Source organism: Hemicordylus capensis, chromosome 1 (genome assembly GCF_027244095.1).
Source record: "Hemicordylus capensis ecotype Gifberg chromosome 1, rHemCap1.1.pri, whole genome shotgun sequence".
Taxonomy (NCBI): Eukaryota; Metazoa; Chordata; class Lepidosauria; order Squamata; family Cordylidae; genus Hemicordylus; species Hemicordylus capensis.
Window position 1 is genome coordinate 373,375,918 of NC_069657.1, and position 22,496 is coordinate 373,398,413.

The 22,496-nt window shown below is 45.7% G+C and overlaps 1 protein-coding gene and 1 long non-coding RNA gene across 15 annotated transcripts in view; one reads left to right on the forward strand and one right to left on the reverse strand.

The window, feature by feature from the left end:
- Positions 1-22,496, forward strand: part of LOC128344986 (uncharacterized) — a 30,560-nt gene that overhangs the window by 1,589 nt on the left and 6,475 nt on the right. Inside the window, exons 1-5 of one of the 10 annotated variants that reach the window (XR_008316169.1) lie at positions 78-222; positions 742-857; positions 1,909-2,039; positions 3,882-3,925; positions 18,728-18,840. This is a non-coding gene — a long non-coding RNA (uncharacterized LOC128344986). The other 9 variants (XR_008316170.1, XR_008316175.1, XR_008316171.1 and 6 more) reach the window with 9 other exon arrangements.
- The window catches only part of RPS6KA2 (ribosomal protein S6 kinase A2), a 308,882-nt gene continuing 303,900 nt past the window's right edge, over positions 17,515-22,496 (reverse strand). For all 5 annotated transcript variants that reach the window (XM_053296146.1, XM_053296119.1, XM_053296139.1 and 2 more), the window contains one exon: positions 17,515-19,835. In XM_053296146.1, coding sequence (XP_053152121.1) covers positions 19,710-19,835 — 126 coding nt within the window. In that variant the 3' untranslated portion in view covers positions 17,515-19,709. The remainder of the gene's footprint in view (positions 19,836-22,496) is intronic.

The window sequence follows — 22,496 nt, forward strand, 5'->3', positions numbered from 1 at the left end:
CGTCTATTGGCGCGAGCTACCGCGCCCCCTTTCCGAAGCGCTTCCCCCTGGGAGAGAGGCTTGCCGTAAAGTACGGGTGGGGCCCTAGACTGTATATCGCAAGATTTAAAGCGAATGACCATGCCAACGTCCTTTGACAGGCGGTGTCTCTTACGTAAAGGTGGGGCAGCGCTTCTCTGAGCAGCTATTGGTTGCGCGCGAGAGACTACGTGCTTCCTATTGGTGGGTGACGGTCTGGCGCTCTATTGTTTTGCGTTTTCCTTTAATACTTCCAGTTTGCCGGTCAGTGTCAAGGGCAAGGAGAGCAGTAACGACTGAAGGAGAGGCAAAGTCTCTTTCCGTGTCTGAAAGACCCTTCCCGGTTCAGTCAGTTGTACCAGGCCGTGCGTGAGGGCACCAGCTGTGCAGACAATGTGGTCTCCTTCTTTAATTCAAGGCCACCCGTGTATTAAATTTAGGCTGTGAAACCTTGGCTCATACTAATGACAATGTCCAGAGACTTTCTCCTCAGTCTGTTTTATATCTCTCATCTAATATGACTTGAAATCATCATCAATTAACAACAATATGCTATTGGCTTCAGACATTATAGAAAGTGGAGGATGAGGTGGGACAGGCAGCACTACTACCGTGTGCTTCTTTCCCCTCACACTTTTGGGTGTCATCTAAATGGAACTTTTGCTTTCCTCTCCCCTGGGGAACAATGTTGGCACCTGTGCTCACTATCCCCCTGTGTTCCAGAACACCTGAAGCCAAGCCACTGGGATCTTTGGACTTCACCAGTGTCACGGGCAAGGTGATGCACCACTATAGACTCAGCCAAGGAGAGGAAAGAAATATCATACGAAGAAGTTCTGGTGAGAATTATATTCATTCAACTTGGAAGAAAATTATTACATAAATCTGATTTCCAGTTCAGGACCTTTCATCATCCATCAGCTACTCTGTATTATGTATGCATCTGCCAAAAGAGAAGGGGGAAAGACATTGCAGAGAGGCCCAGTTCTTTCTTTTGCACTCACACTTCTGCTATCAGTCCCTCCCTCCAGCTTTCAGTCTTAATGTCCATTCTTACCCCTGTCTAGGAGCAATGACCAAAGGAGCAGATGGCCCATAGAAAACACATTACAAATACCATAGTGGGCAATAGGCTATTGCATTACTAATATCACTAGGAGATTTCCCGTAGGAGGCACCTGCTTAAATCAGCAGGTAGTGAGATACTTGGAAACATACTGTATACTTTACTTTGGAATATATTCCTACATATTTAATGCTTGAGTGAGTTTGTGGAGATTATGTAAATTGCTTTGAACCCAGTAGAAACCATGTTTATTAAGGGAAGATAAGGAACAGGAGAGTTTAAGTGGGCCAGATATTAGAAGAACATGCAGCAGACATGAAGATGTAGAATATGGACGGGACTTCTTCATCATCTGATAATGACATTTGGCCAATTCGTTAAGCCACCTCATCACCACCCTAACAAGCCAGTCATGACTCATCATCCCACCAAGTCCCTGACCAGTTAGAAGTGCCCAAGTAGGAGAGCCATCCCACCTGCAAGGTATGCATGCTGCATGTATCAAAAGCAACACCCAAGTATGGACCAACACTGTAGTGAGCAAGATTAGCCTAATAAAAGTTAATTTAATACATTTACTAGTTAATCTTAGGCATTATGTAGTCCATGAGTGTGTTTGTATGTGTTTGACAAGAAAAAAAAGAATAGTAATAGGCCAATAAACTGAATGTTAAATTGATGTACTGAATTTAAGTATGTTTTATTTTGGGATAGAAATCCCCTGATTTTGCTATCAGCATTGTGTTTTGGATGGAAACCCAGGTTCTGTCAAGCAATGAAATAGTGCCTTATATCTAACATACCATTTGTGGTATATTTCTCAGATGAAAGATCCTAGTTTCAGTCAGCTTCCTCTGCATTCCCCCTGCTTCCCTGAATCCAACATTTGGCTCTCTTGGACCTAATATCCTTTCCTAATCCTTCTCTTCCTATACTGAACATCAGGCTCCCTTAGGTATGATATCCATCCATCAAAATAAAGAAAAGGTTGATTTTTTAAAAAAAGAATGGAAATATACATACCCTTGAGTGGTGGATCTTTAAACAGCACTTTTAGTATCTCATGACATTAAAGGGTACTTTCCTGGCCATTAAAGGCAAATATTGTTCAATTTTGCATTTCTTTGCAAGTAACCAAATGCAAGTAACCAAGTATTTAGCATTTCCCCAGATCAATAGATATATTTGAGCAATCAGCTGGCATTCCACATTTAAATCAAGGGCATGGAATATTTAAAAAACGTTATTGGATATATGAAGTTATTTGATGTCTCTCAAAACCTTTCAGTTTCAGCAGTATACTGAGAAAAATGGTATTGAAAAGATTATTTCTAACCTAGATAGTGTTGGCCTTTTGCCTGACTTTTAGCCTCTCATAAAGCAGGCAAACAAGTTTGACTGCTGTTATCTTTGCTTAGAAGCAAGAGATAATGAATATGAGTATTTCCCCCCTTGGCTTTGGAGATTACTTCTAAAGGATAAATCACTAAACAGGATCATTTAATCTTGGCTCATATCTCTGTACCCTTCAGCTCTTCCGCATCAATAGAAGTTCTAGAAAAAATACTTCCTGCTAGTGAAAGGTTTTGTTAAGAGAGGACAATTAAGGCACGTTGCATTGAAAACAGTATATAAATATGCTAATAATAATATACATTGGAGGTGGTGGTAGTGGCTCAGTACATCCAAGCCCCACAACAACTATGGGAACACAGACTTTCTGAAGCTATTCACACGCGTACCAAAAACTGGGCTAAGGAAGCCCAGCCCAGTTTTCAGTGTGCATGTGTACTGTAGGGATGTGCACGGAACCGGCGGGGGCTGGTTTGACAGCGGGGGGGATGCCTTTAAGGGCAGGGGAGGATGCACTTACCCCCCACCACGGTTCCCCCACCGGCACATGATTCCCCAAAAGCCCATTGTGGCGGCAGCGTACCTCCCTGCCGCCCCATTGCCACATTTACCAGGTATACCAGGAAGTACTAGACGTGTCTGCGCACGTCGGGCACACGCGCACACATTGCACATGTTGTGTGCATGCACCCGATGCACACCCAGTGCACGCAGCCGTGCCTAGTACTTCCAGGTATAACCGGTAAACGTGGCAACAGGGCAGCAGGGAGGTACACTACTACCCTGACAGACTTATTGGGAATTGTGCGCTGGTGGGGGAAATGCGGCGGGGGTGGTAAGTGCATCCTCCCCAACCCTTAAAGGCAGACACCCCCCTGCTATTGAACCTTTAAGCCGGCCAGGGTTCAAACCTGTTCAGAGGCCCGTAAAAGGGCTTCCAAACAGGTTCATGCACATCCCTATTGTACCGCAGAGAGCTGTGTGGCTCCTGGTGGTAGCATGGCGGTAAGCCCACTTAGGGAGCCCAACACTTAGCTTGGGTTTTGGGTGTGATGGTGCCCCAAAAGAAGACGAAATGCTTATGTGTCAGTGAGGTTTTACACAACACCTACACACAAGTCGCCTCCCAATTGGCGCTGGGAGGCTCCCCATAACGCACTGTGCACTCATGCAATGCATTATGGAAGCTCCTCCCTGCTCCCTCCCTGCTACCAGCAGAAGCTGTCAAACGTCTGGGTGGCTGATCTGGCTGATGCGGCCGCCCAGCAACATTGACTGGATCGTCTGCAGGGAAGGTAAGTTTTTTGCGGCTTCCTCCCCTTGCCTTGTCCGAGCCCATTCTCCAATCGTGAGAATGGGCTGTCTGAAAAAATTGCCAACAGACACAAATAACCATTTAACCTACTTTCTTTCATTTTCACCTTTGGTCCAAATGCCTGACAAGCACACAGAATACCTTGAAGTCAATACATGGTGGATAAATAAACAGTGAGTAACCTGGTTGATTACACTGTAAACTTTAAATGTTCTTTCTAAAATAGCTGGGGTCAAAAGGAAAGTGACAGCTGTTCTAGGATACTCGGAACTGCCAGGTTTTTGGGAGGATTGTATGTGAACCAGTCTGTCAGCCATAGAATCCATCAGTTATGAACACCTTCAAAATAATGCCACCAGAAAATCTCTGAAGGAGCATCTGCCCAGCCTCTTCCTTTTGCAGTAGAGAGAGTGCTTAGATTTAGGAGTGGAGGCCCAGGCTCCTAGGGTTACCAGTGCCCACCTTCCTGGCCACCTTTGCAGAAGGTTTTATAATGCTTAGATGGGAAGTCCTATCCAGTTTTCAGTTGTATGAATCTGTCTAGAATGTATTGCATTGTGCGGTTAGGCTCTGAAATCCTTTGCCCCACAGGAGTGCTTATGGAGATGAGAGACCAAAACTATTTTTCTATGGTATAGGGAGGTCATCCTAACATGATGGGTTTATCAGCCTCTGCATGCTCCAGACAGGACCAATCAAAATTCAGGCGCTGTTTATATAGTCAGGCATCTGTCACTCAATCCCCAGTTCTGGTCCTGTCTCGCTCTTAGACAGTGCTTGGTTTGAGTTATTAACTCTTCTGATACTATTGAGACTAGTTTTTTCCCTTTTCTTCTTCTTGTGTGTGAAGGAGTGGAAGGGAGTTTGCATTTTTTGACCTTTCTAAATTGTTGTTTTTTCTGTTTATTTCAAATTTGGTTAAAAAGTTTTCTAATTGTACAAAGACTTGGTTTATATTGTGCCATGGAAGTGTCCCAAGTTGGGGACCTATTGAAAGGTTCCCTCTCTGAGGGACATTTTTCAGAATCTTGGGGCAAGGAACCCGAACGAAAGCTTCTTCCTGCTTTAAAGACTCCTCTCTCGGCTGCCCCTCAGTTAGTCAGCACAGTTATTCATGCTGGGACTCCGTCTTCAGCTGGGGATCCCGCTGTGTCTGTGGTACCACTCAAAAAAGCGGTAAAGAAAACCAAACATGTGAAGGATCCTGAGGGCGCAAAAAAGAGAAAAAGGCACAAGCATGCTCCAGGAGTTTCCCTCAGTGAGCGGCTGCAGCTACAGGCTGTACGAGGGCAGCAGCCTGCCTATTTCCCGCCTGTTTCTGTGCCGTCGGCCATTTTGGGCGCAGCTACGGCTAACGGTGAAGCTGCAGCTGTTCCTTTGGTTTTCCCCAGTCAGGGGTCTAGTTCGCTAGCCCTTGCCGATGTTGGCAAATTACCATGTGGGCGGAACACTATTATCGTCCCGGCTTTGGGTCCGAACATTCCTGACAGCTCTCTGTGCCTGTCTCAAGACCCTCCTCAGGGTCCTTTTCCCTTGACTCCGGCCGTTCCTGTCATGTCGGCGCCACCTACTGGGAGCAATTTGCAAGCTTTTAATTTTTGTCCTGATGTAGCACAATGGCTGGGAGGTTTTATTACAAAGCAGTGCTGTCAGTTTTCACTCCTTTGTTGGGCACTGCTGCGGTTTCGGGGGTGCCTGGCCTTTCTGGCATTAGCCCCTCTGGATCATGTTCCGCACATTCCTTCAGGGAAAGGACATCCTAGTCACCCTTCATTTTCATCCTCTCCTGACTCCAGCCCTGCAAGGCAGGCCATTCCTCATGGTGAGAAAGAGAGATTTTTTGGAAAGCGGAGCAGATTTTTTCATAAGAGGAGGCAGCCCAGGTCTTCCCCCTCTTCGGAGGGGGAGCCTCCAAAAGTTCCTAGGAGGGCTGTTCCACTCTGGTCCCTTCAGGGGGTCCTGTTGGGCCCTCATCAGCAGAAGCAGTGCCTCTCTCTGCGCCAGCTATACCTACGATACCGCCACTAGCTATACCTCAGCAGCTTCCTCCTAGGGGTACGCAGCCGTCCTCTGTACCACTCTCTTCTGACACACATTCATCTGAGTCTGAGAAGGAAAAGGGGGAATTGTCTGATGAACAGACACCTGCTGAAAAGCCTAGTACTACATGCCTTTTTTCTATCTCTGAGTATGAGATCCTCTTGGCCAAGGCCAAAAGGGTAATCAAAGATGTATCTCAGGAAATGGGGTCTGTTGCTGCATCCGGTCTAGATCAGGAAGTCTTTCCCTCCACCGCAGCTTCGGCTGCTATGGTACCTTTCCCTACATTATTTAAAGATGTCATGATGGCAGAATGGGATGTTCCTGTGTCTCCCAAGCCTATCTTGTTTCTTCCTTAAAAATTGTATAACTTGCCTAATGACATTATGTCTGTTTTAGTAGTTCCTGTGGTGGATGTGCCAGTAGCACAACTTGTGTTGGGGGCCTTAATGAATAAGGAGGGTGATGAACACTTGAAGTCCCCTGAGGACAATAAGGTGGACCACTTACTGCGCAGAGGTCACAAGGCATCTGCCACTGTTATTAGGGCAGCTGCAATGAATTCTATCTTTGCCAGGGCACCTGTCCTTTGGACAAAGGAATTGATTAAACTCATACCCCCAGAAAATGTGGTACTGAGCCAGGGCGTGAATAAGCTTGCTAAAGCTGCCGCACTTATGGCAGACTCATCCCTGGACTGCATTCAGCATGCCTCCAGGGCCATGGCTGTGGGAGTAGCGCTTTGGAGAGGCTTATAGCTCAAAAATTGGCACGTTGATTCAAAGTCTAGGTTACTTTGGCGGCTACCCCCTTCTTGGGGGCTAAATTATTTGGGGAGTCCCTGGAGCCCCTTTTAGTCTAAACCAGGGATAAGGAAAAGCCTATGCCCGAGGGGCATAGGGATTTTCATAGACCTTTTCGGGGAAATGCTTCCTATCAGTTTTCCTTTTGTCCCAACAGGGCCTTTACTCGACCACCAGGAGGTCAATCCAGAGACAATGCCAGAGACTACCGGGGTCAGTCCTTTAGACCTCCCTGGTGTCAGCCCTGGAACCACCAGATTCCAGTCCAGAGCCTTCCCCAATTCCGCTGGTTCACAAAATCGTAAGCAGTGACACAATTCCGGTTGGGGGCAGGCTTCTCGATTTTTCAGAGGCCTGGGTGGCAACCTCTTCTGATCGATGGGTCCTCCGGACTGTTCATCAGAGGTACACTATAGATTTTATGACGCCCCCTCCCGATTTTTATTTGGTAACGCCAACCTCCAAGGTATGGTCAAAGAGACTTCTGATGGATCAAGCCATCCAACATCTGTTGGATATTTGGGTTATAGAGCCCGTACCATTGACTGAGTCATGTGCTGGTGTCTGCTCCTTGATATTTTTAGTTCCCAAAAAGGATGGATCATGGCGAGTAATCCTAGATTTAAAACAGCTGAACTGTTATGTCCAGAAAAAGTCCTTTCGCATGGAGTCCCTGAAATCGATCAAGGCTGCAGTTTGATCAGGGGACTTTTTGGCGTCCATCGACCTTGCCGAGGCATATCTACATGTGCCAATTCATCCGAGCTATCACCACTTCCTGAGCCTTTCCTACAATTGAAAACAGTATCAGTACATGGCCCTTCCCTCTGGGCTCTCCTCAGAACCTTGGGTGTTTACCAAATTGATGGTGGTGGTAATTGCCCATGTTCGTCTCCAGGGCATTCACATTCATCCGTAGCTGGACGATCTGCTGCTTTGTTCCCTGTCTTGGGTTCTAGCTATCCGTGATGTGCAGCAGATGGTTCAGATACTCAAGACACAAGGATTTGTCATCAACTGTCAAAACAGTAATCTACATCCATCTCAGTGCCTTCAACATCTGGGGGCCCTATTCGATACCCAAACTGCCGCAGTGTTTCTGACACCAGAATGCCAGGAGAAGATCGTTTCTGTCATCAGGCCATTATTACACAAGCGCAGCTGTTTCCTCATGACTCTCGCTCAGATCATGGGGGTGATGATAGTGTCTCTGGAATGCACGCCATAGGCAAGGTGGCATTCCAGGACTCTTCAGTGGGCCATTCTTGCTTTCCAGATGGCAATTATGGGAAAGAAACAGATGAAAGTACGGTTACATTGCAAGGTCAAGGCCTCTTTCAGCTGGTGGCTGTCACGAGCCTTGGGAAGAGGACTCTCCTTGGAGAATCCAGACAAGCTGATTGTCATGATGGACACGAGTCTCTCTGGATGGAGAGCTCACTGTCAGATGCACCATGCGCATGGGTTGTGGACCCAAGCGGATCTGAGAAACAACATCAACTGGCTAGAATTGAAAGCCGTCCATCTGGCTCTTCTTCATTTCCAGAAGTTAGTGGATGGAAGACAAGTTCTCGTAAGAACTGACAACGTGACAGCAAAGGCCCATATCAGTCATCGGGGGGCACCAGATTCAAGGCCCTCATGAGGGAATCGAATCTGCTGTTTGCTTGGGCAGAAAACCATCTAGGTTCTGTTGCAGTGGAACACCTGAGTGGGTTTGCATTGGATTGGCAGATTGGCTGAGTCACCAGTGGTTGGATCCTGCAGAATGGGCTCTGCATCCAGCTGTCTTCAATCAGATAGTGGATATGTGGCGGTTTCCAGAGTTGGATCTATTCGCATCTCACAACAATGCCAAACTTGCCAGGTTTTACACACGCTAGACATGTCATCAGGCAGAAGGAGTGGATGCCCTCACTTCGCCATGGTCTCACAGTCTGCTGTATGCCTTTCCTCTGTTACCAATCATCAGCTAGGTTGTGGGCAAGTTCATTGTGGAGGTAGCCGAACTAATTCTTATAGCTCCTTACTGGCCTCGCAGACCATGGTTTTCGGACCTGCTGCTATACCTGTCAATTCTTCCCTCATGGTCCATTCCCCTGAGATCGGACCGCCCCTCTCAGGGGCCCGTGTTTCATCCATCATGGCTACAGTTCCATGTGTGGAAACTGAGCACAGGGCACTAGCGGACAAGGGATACTCTAAGCAGGTGCAGGACACTATCCTGGCTGCCAGAAGTAGGGGTGTGCACGGACCGGTCCGGGGCCATGCAAGAGACCCCTGGACCAGTCCGGAATTCAGCCAGTCCGGCGGTTCAGCGGGGGGGGGGGATGTGGCTTTAAGGGTGGGGGGTAGTACTTACCTTTGTTGCCAGATTTGGTTTTTTTAAAGCCAAATTTTGGGTTACGGCCCATTTGACTCACGAGTATACCCCTGAGGTTCTGGCCACCCTGGACTTACCCCCCCTCCCCCACCGCTCTTCCCCATCCGGCGCTGGACTTTTCTAAAACATTTTTGGGCCAGCAGAGTTCCTCCCTGCCGCCCCTGCCCCGTCGTTGTCTCCCGATTTTACAAGTAGTAAAAGCTGGCGCCATGCATGTGTTCTTCGCAGTGCGCATGCGCCCGTCGCCACCACTGGTGTGCGCACGCCGCATACATCATTGTGATGTATGCGGCGGCGCGGCAGCAACAGGCGCATGCGCGCCGTGACAGGCACATGCGTGGCGCCAGCTTTTACTACTTGTAAAATCGGGAGACAACAACAGGGGCAGGGGCCGGCCCAAAAACGTTTTAGAAAAGTCCAGCGCCGGAGGGGGAAGAGCGGTGGGGGGGGGTAAAGTACTACCTCCCCGCCCTTAAAGCCACACACCCCCAGTGCTGGACCATGCCTCCGTGGTTCCGTGCACATCCCTAGCCAGAAGACCATATACTTCCTGTTTCTGTCAATTGACTTGGTCAGCCTTTTGTTCCTGGGGAGTTAAGCACCGGGTTCACCCTCCTTCAGCAGTGGTGTCAGAGGTTCTGGGTTTCCTACAAGCTGGTCTTGATATGGGTCTTTGTCCAAACACCTTGCTACGTCAAACCTCTGCATTATCCTCGGTCTTGAATTTGTCTGTGCCTGGGTCTTTGGCATTGCATCCCCATATTAGCAGATTCCTACGAGGGGCTAACAACTTGGCTCCTCTTCCGGTGCATAGAATTCCCTTCTGGGACCTGAACAAGGTCTTGAATGCCCTGATGAAGGTCCCCTTTGAATCTCTCAGGGAAGTGTCTCTAAAACTGTTATCATTTAAGGTCATTTTTCTCATGGTCATTTATCGGCCAGGAGAGTTTCTGAGCTAGCTGCCTTGTCTGTACGGAAGGACTTATGCATTTTTCAGAAAGATTCGGTGGTTTTGAAATTAGACCCGACCATTTTGTCAAAGGTTAATTCATTGTTTCATAGGAGTCAGGAGGTGGTCCTACCTTCCTTTTGTCCTAAGCCATCTCAACCTAAGGAAAAGTCCTGGCACTCCTTGGATGTGTGTAGGGCGCTTAGGATATACATTGACCGTACCAGTCCTTTTCGCAAGACTGATTCGTTATTTGTGTCCTTTCACCCTTCTTCCATGGGAACTAGGGTCACTAAAGCTTCCTTGAGCTGGTGGATTAGGGCTGTCATCGCTCTAGCATATGAATCTCTGCACTTGTCAGTTCCGCTGGGAATTACGGCTCATTCTGCAAGGAGCACCAGTACCTCAGCTGCATTCTCAGCTCAGGAGCCCTTGGAAAAGATTTGCAAGGTGGCAGTGTGGACTTTGGTGTCACCTTTAGTTAAACATTATAAAATTCTGTCTTTCCATGTAGCTCAGGCTGTGATGGGAAGAATGGTGTTACAGCAGGTGGTTTAACCATCCACTTCCCTCCCTGTTCTTTTGCTTGGGCACGTCCTGTCACATTAGGATGACCTCCCTATACCATAGAAAAAGAAACATTGGTAAACTTACCGTGAAGGGTTCTTTTTCAGGCTATAGGGAGGTCATCTGGCCTGCCTGCGGATGGAGGGGTCTGTTTTTTGTTATTATCAGGGAGGTGGGGCAACTCCCAGGGTTGAGTTTACCTATTCTTCTTCTTCTGTGGTTTTTTATGGTTGCCCTCTTGACATTAGTTTCTATTCTCCTTCTCAGTTTTCTCTATACTCTACAGTCCCAGAACTGGGGATTGAGTGACAGATGCCTGATAGCACCTGAATTTTGATTGGTCTTGTCTGGATCATGCAGAGACTGATAAACCTGTCATATTAGGATGATCTCCCTATACCCTGAAAAGGAACCCTTCACAGTAAGTTTACCAATGTTTCTTTCTCCTTAGACTCAGAGGACATGGCCTGTTATTCCCCCTTTTGTCTCCACTAGGACATTTTCAAGGAATTTTCCAAATAATTTGCCCCTTTAAATTAACCTAGAACACTTAACAGTATGCAAGTGATTCAGCCAGAAGTTGAGCCTCACTACCAACACCCCTGCCATAGTTTTGAATTTGGTGCAAATTCATTCTCTGTTCAGATGCCAAGCAGCATCCTCATGTGATTTTTACAGGACCACCTGCCGGCCACCTCTTGCTTTTGGAAAAGAACTGATTACTACTTTTTCTGGGCGCTTTCCAGACTAGCTGCTCATCATCAGCAAAATGCCTCCGTTCAGGCAAGTCACATTTTAAACATCAACTAGCAGGGGCAGCAGTCTCCCAGCAACTAACAACCCCCCAAAACAGCAACTTTCTTATGCAGGATATACAACACCCTAGCTCTACATTGCAGCGATTAAATTAGAAACAAGGCATTGGAAATGTGAACGGTACCCTGCTGTTCGCGTAGGGACTGCTGTGTCTGATGCTGGAAGTGCGGAAGCACACTTCCGAGATACATCCTGACCCAGTTGTTGGGTCTAGTCTGGAAAGCACTCTGGTGCATGGGGAAGAGGGTTGGGAAATGATGCCTTTGGTCCTCCTTTGCAGAAAGCCAAGTTTCTTAGATTGATAAAAAGTATTCTACTGTCTACCACTTCAAATTAAGTGTCTTCCATTTTAAATCTAATTAAAAATGTCAATCTCTCTCCCTCCTGATCACACACTACTTCACATAGGCATATCAACAAGCTGCCTCCTTACATCTGCTCTTGTGGATTTAAGTGGCTGATAAAAGCTTCAAATTGCCTTCATTACAGAGTCTTTCTCTCTTCTCTCCCTCTCTTCCTTACCCAACACATGCTGATTCACACACACACACACACACACACACACCAACAAGCTTCAAACACACCCTCTGCCGGAAGCCTGCTACTACTACATGACAATTTCTTCATTTAAACTGACAAAACATTGAAATAATTTCAACTCTCCACCAGGCGTGAACCAATATCAAGCCAGAACCTGGACAGCCATTCAGAGGACTGTGAAAATAAAAAGAGGAAACATGGCCACCCTAGGAAGATATGCGCATGGAAATAAAACTCTGTGTGCTCCACTGGGCTGAGGAAGTGACCCTGATCGAAAGTATTTAGGATACTCAATAAAATTTGCTGTCCAGAACCTCCTTGTCTTCAAAAACATGATTTGAGTTCTAATATTGCTTTCCAATCCCTGTTGTGTCATAAAGAACAATGGGAAAGTAAAGCAAAACGTTTCATGAGCCTGAATTGACGCTATGCCGAAGATGATGAAAGTCTTTGGCTGCCAAAACTTTGCAGCACTTTCAGATATTCTTGGATTTGGGGATCTGTCAGGAGCAAGAGTTATTGACTCCTAGCCATAACCAACCCCTTTGAACAGTTTTGAACACCCACTAAATATAGTTTCCCATCTATGACAGAAGCCCGCCACTGGAACTTTGACTTAGGGTGGAGGCTGCCTTCTCCTGGGTCTGGAGAATGTTTCTTGTGGTGCATTACATGTTATAGGACTGTTTCCTCTTGAATCTGGTGGCTTGGCCTAGATAATTCTGAGTTGTTTTAGGGCTGCAATTCTGTGCAGAGGCGCACTAGCCCCCGGACCTTGGGGACCTGGCCCAGTCCTCCAAGGGGGAGACTCCAAATGGAGGAGGAGACTCCAAATGGCCGGGGGCCTTCGGCAGCAGAGCCACCCCGCCCCCGCCCTACCAAAGCACTGTGTTTTTTGTTTGTTTTAAAACTCTTACAGTGGCTGAGGGGTGGCTGCGGAGGGAGCAGGGTAGTCCTTCTTCCCTCCCCCAGCGGCGGTGGGGTATGAAGAGGAACAACTCTGAGCCCATCCGTTCAGGCCAGTGTCTTGAAGCAACTGCGAGGCACGCCTGCACAGTTTAGAGATCATCACAAGCCGTGATGTGACAGGCTTGTGACGATCTCAACTGCACAGGTGCGCCTCGCAATTGCTTTAACACACTGGCCTGAACAGATGCGCTCAGAGTTATTCCTCCTCACACCCCACTGCTGCCGGGGGAGGGAGGGAAAAGGGAGAAGGACTGCTCCGCTTCCCCCCCCCCAGCAACTGCTTGGAGAGTTTTTAAACAAACAAAAAATGGAGCTTTGGTGGGGCAGGCCCCCCAAAGGAAGTTTCAGGGGGGCTTGCATGTGGGGGGCTTGCAGCTGGGCGGTCCGGGCGCCCAAGTTACCTTGGTGCTCCCCTGATTTTGTGCACACTTACCTGGAAGAAAACCCCATTGAAGTTTGGAGTTTGCTTATGGAGTGGCGTTTGCTTCTGAGAAGGTCTGTTCACATCATTGAAAACAAGTGTCCTACCCAGCTTCTGGAGCTGTGCATGCTCCCAGTTTTCTGTCATATCTGAGCAAACAACCAGGTTGGAGTGATCATGCATGAGAGGAGGCTTTTCCTCCCACCTTGTTAAAATGCTGGGCACAAGAGCTAGATAGGGCAGCACCGATAGAAAACCCAGATGCATTCTGCTGTTAAGCTCTGAAATCCTTTGCCCTACAGGAGGGCTTATGGAGCTGAGAGACCAAACTATTCCCCCTCACGCTTGTAATTATTTGCCTGTCTTAGAAACAGTTTAGATGGTATTTTTTCCTTTTGTTTCCACTAGGACTTCTTCAAAGAATTTTCCAAATCATTTGCCCCCTTCAAACTAATCTAGATCACTTATCAATGTGGAAGTGGTTCAATCAGTAGTTGGGCCTCTCTACGAACTTCCCTGCCATGGCTTTGAATGCACACTACAGGCAGCATTGAGGCTCTGAGCTTGAATCAAACCATAAAGGCAGAAGCTTTGGCTGACTAATAAATCCCTCACCTGATACACTGAAAGTCCTGGGGAATTTTAGCCAAAATATCCCTTGCCCAGAGGTCCTGACAAAAATGAAGTTAGCCAATTGTCAATGCTGAGACTTTATGAGCTTTGCGAAGGACAGCTTCATTTTTCTTCTCCCTGGATCAGTTAAGAGGTTGTTTGTGTATTTGAAGAAAATAATCCCAGAAACAAAGGCAGCCATAGGGGCATGAAGGAAAGGAAATTACAGGGAGACAATAGCTTCCTTTGGAAGGTTATACAACTTCCTGGCTTTACTTCAAGAATTCTTCCCTGAACCCCAACGTACCCATTCATCCTGGACCACCTTTTCAAAAACCCCAGAGAAAGGGATGGTATGTGTTCAAGAGGTCTGTATCTAGGGAAGACTTGCAGAGGCTCCTGTAGGCTTGTTTTTGGATTAATCAGGGATTGACTGTGATCCTAACGGAGAATGAGGAAGGAAAATATTTGCTTTCCAACAGTCTTGCTAAAGGGGCAATCAAAAAGGCACATCAGGTATTCACACTTCTCTTAACTGAACTGTGAACAGGAAAGCTCTTGACCCTGTGTAGGATTTATAGGACAGAGGGTGGAGGGCAGCTGAGGATCTTTACCACCCCACAACACACAACAGAAAGAATATGATTGTTTCTTCTTTGATTCATCTCCCAGTAATGTCCCAGTCAGGTTGGGCAGGAACCTGAGCTGAACTAGGGACAGTGAGAGTAGAATCTAAAGGCTTGAAGGTTGCAAAAGAACTGCCTAAGTGATGCTGGCTTGCTCATAAAATGCCTCCAAGCCACTAGAAGGCTCTGGATTCAGAAGAATACTCAGTTTGGCAGTGATGGTGCTTTGCCATGCTCCATCCTAGTTGTTAGAAGAGCAGAATAGATTTTACCTTCTACTGCTGATCCTCCATTGCAATCTTCTGTGCCACATGTGTGTCAAAATAAGCTTCAGCCATTACAACAGGATTCATCTGTGGGACTACTGCTTTGGTACTAGTCCCAGAATGGGAGTTCTCCTCCCATTAGCGGGAGTCTGGGACCCTTTTGGTTGTATACTACACAAGTGTCTAGACCAGGCCTGCTCAACTTTGGTCCCCCGGCTGTTTTTGGACTACAGCTCTCATAATCCCCAGCTACAGTGGCCAATAGCTAGGGATTATGGGAGCTGTAGACCAACATCTGCAGGAGGGCCAAAGTTGAGCAGCCCCAGTTTAGACTCTAGAAGCTGCTAGGCAGACTTCCTTTTCTGGCAGGAAGCCTGCAATTACACCCGTAAGAGGCCTCCTAGGAGCCAGGTTTCTCCTGGCCCGGCCGCCCCTGTAGTGCCAGTATTAGAAGTGCTGCCAGGAGTGCAGCACACACAGGCTATTTCCTTGCACAAGTTCCCAGTGACTGATGACGAGTGGCTGGTGGCACAACAGGCTGGTGGGCACCAGGAAACAGACCGGAAGCATGTGGCCTTGACTATTGCCTGGGCGTGGTATCATGGAACTGTAGAATTTTAGAACTGGCAGAGAGTTTGGAAGGCTTCTAATCCAACCCCAGGAGGTGGGGACATTGGAGGCGGTGGCAGGGGCTCCTCCAACCCCCTGCCTCCCAAATGACAGCCTCTGTACACATGGAGGCCATTAGAGTGGCCTCCGTGCATACACAGAGAACTCATGCAGGGTCCCAGCCTCTGGTTGAAAACACTGTTAATACAGTTGTGATGGTCCTCCCATTGGGAATGGTGATAGGAGTACTGTTGCAACTGCATCTATGCACTGCTTAGTAGGCATGGCATCGCCCCTCATTCACAAGCAGCATGGGCATGCTTTAGGCCTCAACACAGCAGCACATGTGTCTCTCTCTTTGAGCTATGGATCGCTGCACAGTATGTCAGCCACAGTTTGTTAAAAGTGGTTATCCTTACCCTATCTCTTTCAGACACATTATTGTCCAGGTTATATTGGTGGTAAAAGTACAGATTGAGAAGCTGGTATATATCCTGGAAAACATTGACTCAGGAGTTGCCGTGGTTAGGATTAATTATGACTATTAGGAAATATGCTTCTCAGCTCTGCAACTGTGTCTTAAAGATTATTTGATCAACATAGGATGTGTCAATTTTTTGCTTAAGAGTTTGCTAACCACTAAAGAGTATTTGCTAAACATTGTTTTCTAGCTGTTTCCTGCAAGCTCCTGTATGTGCTTTTAATATGTAACTTGAAAGCTGACATGTGATTCTGTGATATTGTAGCATTATTGAATCTGTAAGATATAGCAAATATTTAGCTAATCTTCATTTTCTGAACTGAAGTCATCCAATTGAACGAATCATGTTTTTCTGTACCAGCTGGAGTCTGTCTGTGTGCCTGCCTTTCACAAGGGGGGATCCCTGTAGCCATATATTGGGCAGCCTGAACATCCTGCTTTCTTTCTGACAAGGCCAAGAAGTAATGGCCCCAATCAAGTGAAAGTTGATTGCACTTAAGCTACACTTAAGAATATATGAAGAGCTTTGCTGGATCAGGCCCAAAGCCTATATAGTCCAGCACCCTGTTTCCCACAGTGGCCCACCAGACGCCTTGGGAAGCCACACAACTGGGAGATAAAGACATATCCCCTTTCCTGCTGTTGCTCTCCTGCAATTGATATTTGGAGGTATCCTGACTCTGAACATGGAGGTAGCCTATAGCAATCAGAACTAGTAGCCATTGATAGAATTATCCTCCATGAATTTGGCTAAGCCCTGCTTAAAGCCATCCAAGCTTGTGACCATTACCACATTCCATGACAGAGAATTCCATAGATTAATAAGAATTTAAATCATTGGAAATCATGTCATCGTTCAAAATGGTCTTAAATACAACTAACCATTTCTGATAGAGCAAGAGTTCTTATAACAGGCAAGTAAAGAAAACAGAGAGAGCAATTTTATGGTCACTTTTGAAATGCCCTAACTTAGGTAGGGTGATATAGCTATGAGTCTTGAAGATTTTAGGTACATTGGCCTACTCTGTTAAATGAGCAGGCAAATATAAAGGTGCAACCCACTATCTGGTTTCCTCTGAATATGCAACTAGGTGTGTGCAAGCTGCCATTTGGCCGGTTTGGTTCAAATCTGGACTAGTGGTGACACAAATGGCCTCTGCACACACACGGAGGTCACTCTAATGGCCTTTGCGCATGCACAGAGTATGTCATTTGGGAGGCCTGTTGGGGGGAGGAGTTTGGAGGAGCACCTGCTGTCGCCTCCAATGTCCCCGCTGCCTTAATTTTAAAGGTAAAGACTACCTTTTCTCTCCCCTCCCCCATTTACTGGAGGGAATTCTCCTGTACTTGTAAACCGCCCTGAGCCTTTTGGAAGGGCGGTATAAAAGTTTTAATAATAAATAAATGAAATAAATAAGGGGAATCCTCACCAGATTCCCCTTTACAAGTATGCCCCTCCCCCGAGTCAGTCCGTGAGCCGGTTCTTTGAACTGGGGATTGGTCCAGTTCGAACTTGGACTGGCTCAGCATTGAGCCCAGCTCGAAGTGAGCCAGCACATACATCCTTATATGCAACAGGAAAGCAGGAGTGCATATTGTCCAGGATTCCCAATGCACGTCAATGTACTATCTTGTCTCCTGCTAGGCTCTGGCTCAAGTCAATGCAATCATTTTAGAGAGTTTCACAGCATTATTTTATTCTAAAAATCAAACTTCAAGAACAGCTGCTTTGTTGCAGTCTTGTGTGCACAGCACATAAAAATAAAACATTAAATATAATTTAGAATTAAGGACAAAATAAAATAAAATAACTTACATGACATATTCTTTTGAACACAGAAACGAACCCTAAGAAGCACATTACAGTAGCTAATGCAACCTTTTGTTCCCTTGTGTACACAGACTCAAACATGGATATCTCAAACTCTGTTTAGCAATTGAATGGCCTCACTTTTCAGCAAAAGAAATGTAATCTGTAGGATATGACACTGTTCCTTAATTCCACCCCCCTCGCCCGCAGAGGAAGAAATAAAAGACAATATAGCATGCTAGTTTCTCTTGCACTGCTTTGGAAGGTGTCAAAAATCTATTTTGATAGCAAAAATCAAGTAAAGTGCTACAAATCATGGTCACAATACAACACAGAGTTTATGTGCTCTTAAGCCTACTGATTTCAAAGTGTTTAGGCCTGCTTAAATCTGTACTGAGTTGTGGCTAATGGGTGCAGTTCAGGTTCACTGACCAACCCGTATAGTTGCACAAATATCAGAGGAAGGTGGAATGTACCTATTTCATCAATCAGCTTATGCTCAACAGAAGCCAAGATGGATAGGGAATGTGATGAAAGACAGAGAGGCTATTCAGACGAGCAGCCTGGGTTGGGATCACTCACTATCTTGGTGCTTCCGCCCCCACTAGCCCAATTTTTCAGTCCGGCCCTTAATTAGGTTAGAGGGCACAAGTGTGCCCTCAACCCCAGGTTTGGGATTGTGTGTGTGCTCGGGCTGCACAGAGCCCAAGTGTACATAGAGGCAGGCACCTAGAGCGCCCAAGTCACTGGGGAATCCACCAAGGCACTGTGCTTGTCACGCTGTGCATTATGGGATTCCTGGAGACTGGGACTTGTTTTCCTGGCCTCCAGCAATTTGCACTGCTTGGGGCAGTGTGGATTGTGTGGGTGCGTGATGGCAATCTGGGGGTGGGGGGGGGAGTAGGTTCATTCCTGCCTTCCCTGCCTGTACTTCCCACCTGCTATTGTTGTGTGAATGAGCTTAGAGTCTAATATTACAACTATGCACATTTTCTTTGACATCGGGAAATGTTATAGTAATTTGCTTACTTAAGTTTTTCTAGTGACAGAAGAAAGTTCTTTTCTTCCTCTGCTGCTAATCAGGAACTAGACGGAGACCTTGCCCTGGGGTTATGAACTTTAAAAAAAAGACTGAACAAGCAAACAAAAGAAGAACACCATCTCAATTTGACAGCAGTGGAAGAGTTTGTAACATTGTAAGTCTTTAGCTCTCTTCTTGCATTCATCAATGTAGAAGTGAATATATGGCGGGTGGGGAGTCATGCCTGCTGGCCCCACTTCCATGCACTGAAGGGCTCCATTTGCACACAGCTTACATATATAACCTGAATTCACATCTACCCCTGTACATGTGATCCATGCCCTCTGTTTATCCAGGGTATGGATTATGCATACAGGAACTTATCTGTGTTTGGGTAAATGTATGTAAACTCTCTGCAAACTGGATTCTTGAATATGTAGAGGTCAGGGGCCGGTTCACCCTCTACGGAAGAATGTTTGAACAGGGCTTTTTGGGGAAACTCAACAAGTATCATTCCAGCAGCTCTATTTTCTTCAGCTTGAATAGTAGTAGGTGGCCACTGATTTCACATCATATGCTGATTAAACTCTTTAAAGATGAACTTCACTGCAGTTGATGATGGGTAGTTGTATCAACTGACCATGACACATATGCTGGTAGAATTGACCTCTATAACCAAAACCAAAAGTAGTTTCCCTATTGAAAAATGCGTACAAAAAAGTGGCCTTACAAAGCATCTAAAATATTCCAAAAATAGCATTTTGGAGAAAGAGAAGAGAGGCAAGAATAGGACCTTGACAGTTTATACTTAAATAAGAAGCAATACAGCAATTGAAAAATTGGCACATCTTTGAGTAATTGCTAACTCAGGTTCTTGGTGGAAATGTAAAAAAACAAAATCTGAAAGCAAAGTATAACTTTGCTAATTCTAGCAATTTAGGTGCCAATAGTCCAGAGTCCTGCAAAACTAGCAATATAGACCAGCCTTTTGGATCAACAGATGGTGGATGTTTTTCTTTGTTAACCAGCCATTCTTTGGGACCACTACAACCTCGTTGAGGTCAGTCTTTTCATTCCCCTCCGCTGTGCCAGGTTAGAGGACAATACAGGTTCCAGCCTTGGTGCCTGAGGTGTTCGATTTAAAGCAAAGTAGGTGGCTGCCATTGCACCCTGTAAAAGAAAAATGAGACCATAAGCATTTCAGAACAATTCTTTCGCTTCTCCTCTTTCTCCAGTTCCTACTAGTTTAAAGAAGAGGGAACATCTGCATCAATGCAGCAGTGGGAAGGGAATGTTTCTCTCATCTACTGCTTCCTTATTCAAACTACTAGATAGCTACCAGCATTTGCCAAATACTGGAAGCTACCTAGAGAGCTGTCCTAGGCAACTACTTCTATTCATACTATAAGAATGATCTTGGCTTTGAAAACTCAGTTATTGGTTTTGATTCAAAAAAGGTTAGTCATGTCTAAGCACCATTGAAATTAATCAGACAAGTGTTGACTAACTTAAATCTCATTAACAAGTTGTTCTAGTGAGACCTAATCTGCCTACTTTCCTTTCACTATCCCTACAACTGGACGAAATTTGGTTCAAATCGGTTAGGTGGTCCACAAGTTAGACCTCTTGCGCCTCAAAGGTTCACATGTTTGCCATTTTGAATCAGGGTGGATGACATCATTACAAACAACACCACTGATGTGTCCCTATGTGTCACTCACTACAACTGTACCAGATTTGGTTCAAATGGGTTAGACAGTTCAAATGTTAGCCCACCTGCACCTCAAACGTTTATGCATCCGCCATCTTGAATTGGGTGACATAATCACAGACTACACCACTGAGGTGTCTCTATGTATCCTTACAGCTGTAACAAATTTGGCTCAACTCGGTTAGAAAGCACACAAGTTAGCCCACTTGAGCCTCAAATGTTCACACGTCCACCGTCTTGGATAAGGGTGGATGACATCATCACAAACTACACCATTGGGGCATCCCTATGTCTTGCTGCAGCTGAAGCAAATTTGGTTCAAATCAATTAGGCAATTCACATTAGCCCAATTGTGCCACAAACGTTACGCATCCGCTATCTTGAATTGGGATGGGTGACATCATCACAAACTATGCCAATGAGGCGTCCCTATGTGCCCCTACAACTGTACCAGATTTGGTTCATATTGGTCCAGGTGTTGTGAAATTGATAGTGGGAGACACACATAGTGGGGGACAGAACCAGCGTGGTGTAGTGGTTAGAGTGCTGGACTAGGACCAGGGAGACCCAAGTTCAAATCCCCATTCAGCCATGAAACTAGCTGGGTGACTCTGGGCAAGTCACTTCTCTCTCAGCCTAACCTACTTCACAGGGTTGTTGTGAAAGAGAAACTCAAGTATGTAGTACACCACTCTGGGCTCCTTGGAGGAAGAATGGGATATAAATGTAAAATAATAATAATAATAATAATAATAATAATTATTATTATTAAAATTATAATAACAACAACAACAACACCTCAACACCATAGGGGCCACAGAAATAACCATCAGCCAATTACAAAAAGCAGCTTTACTGGGAACAGCCTATATTCTGCGACGATATCTATAACAGCAGCAACAACATTGACAATAAAATTCTGGCATCCCAGGTCCTTGGGAAGGACTCGATGTCTGGATAAAACAAACCAGTCAATAACACCTGTCTGACTGTGTAAAATAATAATAATAATAATAATAATAATAATTATTATTATTATTATTATTATTATTTTAGAAAATTGCAAGAGAAGAAAAACAAATCTAAGTGTTGCACGGATTGACTACAAGAAAGCCTTCGATTCATTGCCTCACACATGGATACTAAAATGTTTAGAAACAACTGGTGTCAGCAAAAACATTCAGATATTTATAAAAAAAGCAATGAGCTTGTGGAGTACACAGTTAACAATCAATGGCGAGACACTTGGACAGGTTAGCATTAGAAGAGGTATTTTCCAAGGGGACTCACTATCCCCTCTGTTGTTTGTAATCGCCATGACCCCACTTTCACAAATACTAAACAAAACAGGCCTCGGATACCAAACATCTAAAACATCAAGTCAAAACAACCATCTGCTGTACATGGACTATCTGAAGTTGTATGAAAAAAGTCCCAGTCAGAAATAGAATCACTGCTAAACACTGTCCGTATATTCAGTAGCGATATAGCAATGGAGTCTGGACTAGTCAAGTGTGCTGCATTAATAATGAACAGAGGAAAAATAACAAAAACAGACGGAATAGAACTGCCCAATGGAAGCAAGATCAAGAACCTGGAAGAGAAAGAACGTTACAAATACTTGGGCATTCTCCAGGCTGATAAAATTGCACACACGGAAGTTAAAAGAAACATTGGAAGTGAATACATCAGGAGAGTTAGAAAAATCCTAAAGTCCAAACTTAATGGCGGGAACACCATACAAGCCATAAACACCTGGGCTATACCTGTTATCAGATACACTGCAGGAGTAATAGACTGGACCCAGGCAGAGCTAGAGATGCTAGATCATAAGACCAGGAAAATCATGACCATCAATCATGCTCTGCACCCCCGCAGTGATATAGATAGGCTATACCTCCCTCGCAGCTCAGGTGGAAGAGGAATGCTGCAAGTCCATCAAACAGTAGAGGAGGAAAAAGAGGCCTTGAAGAATATATGAAGGACAGTGAAGAAGATGCACTTAAAATGGTCAATAATGAGAAACTATTCAACACCAATGAAACAAAGCAGGCCTACAAGAAAGAACAAGTCAAGAATCGAGCAGAAAAATGGAGAAACAAGTCACTGCATGGTCAATA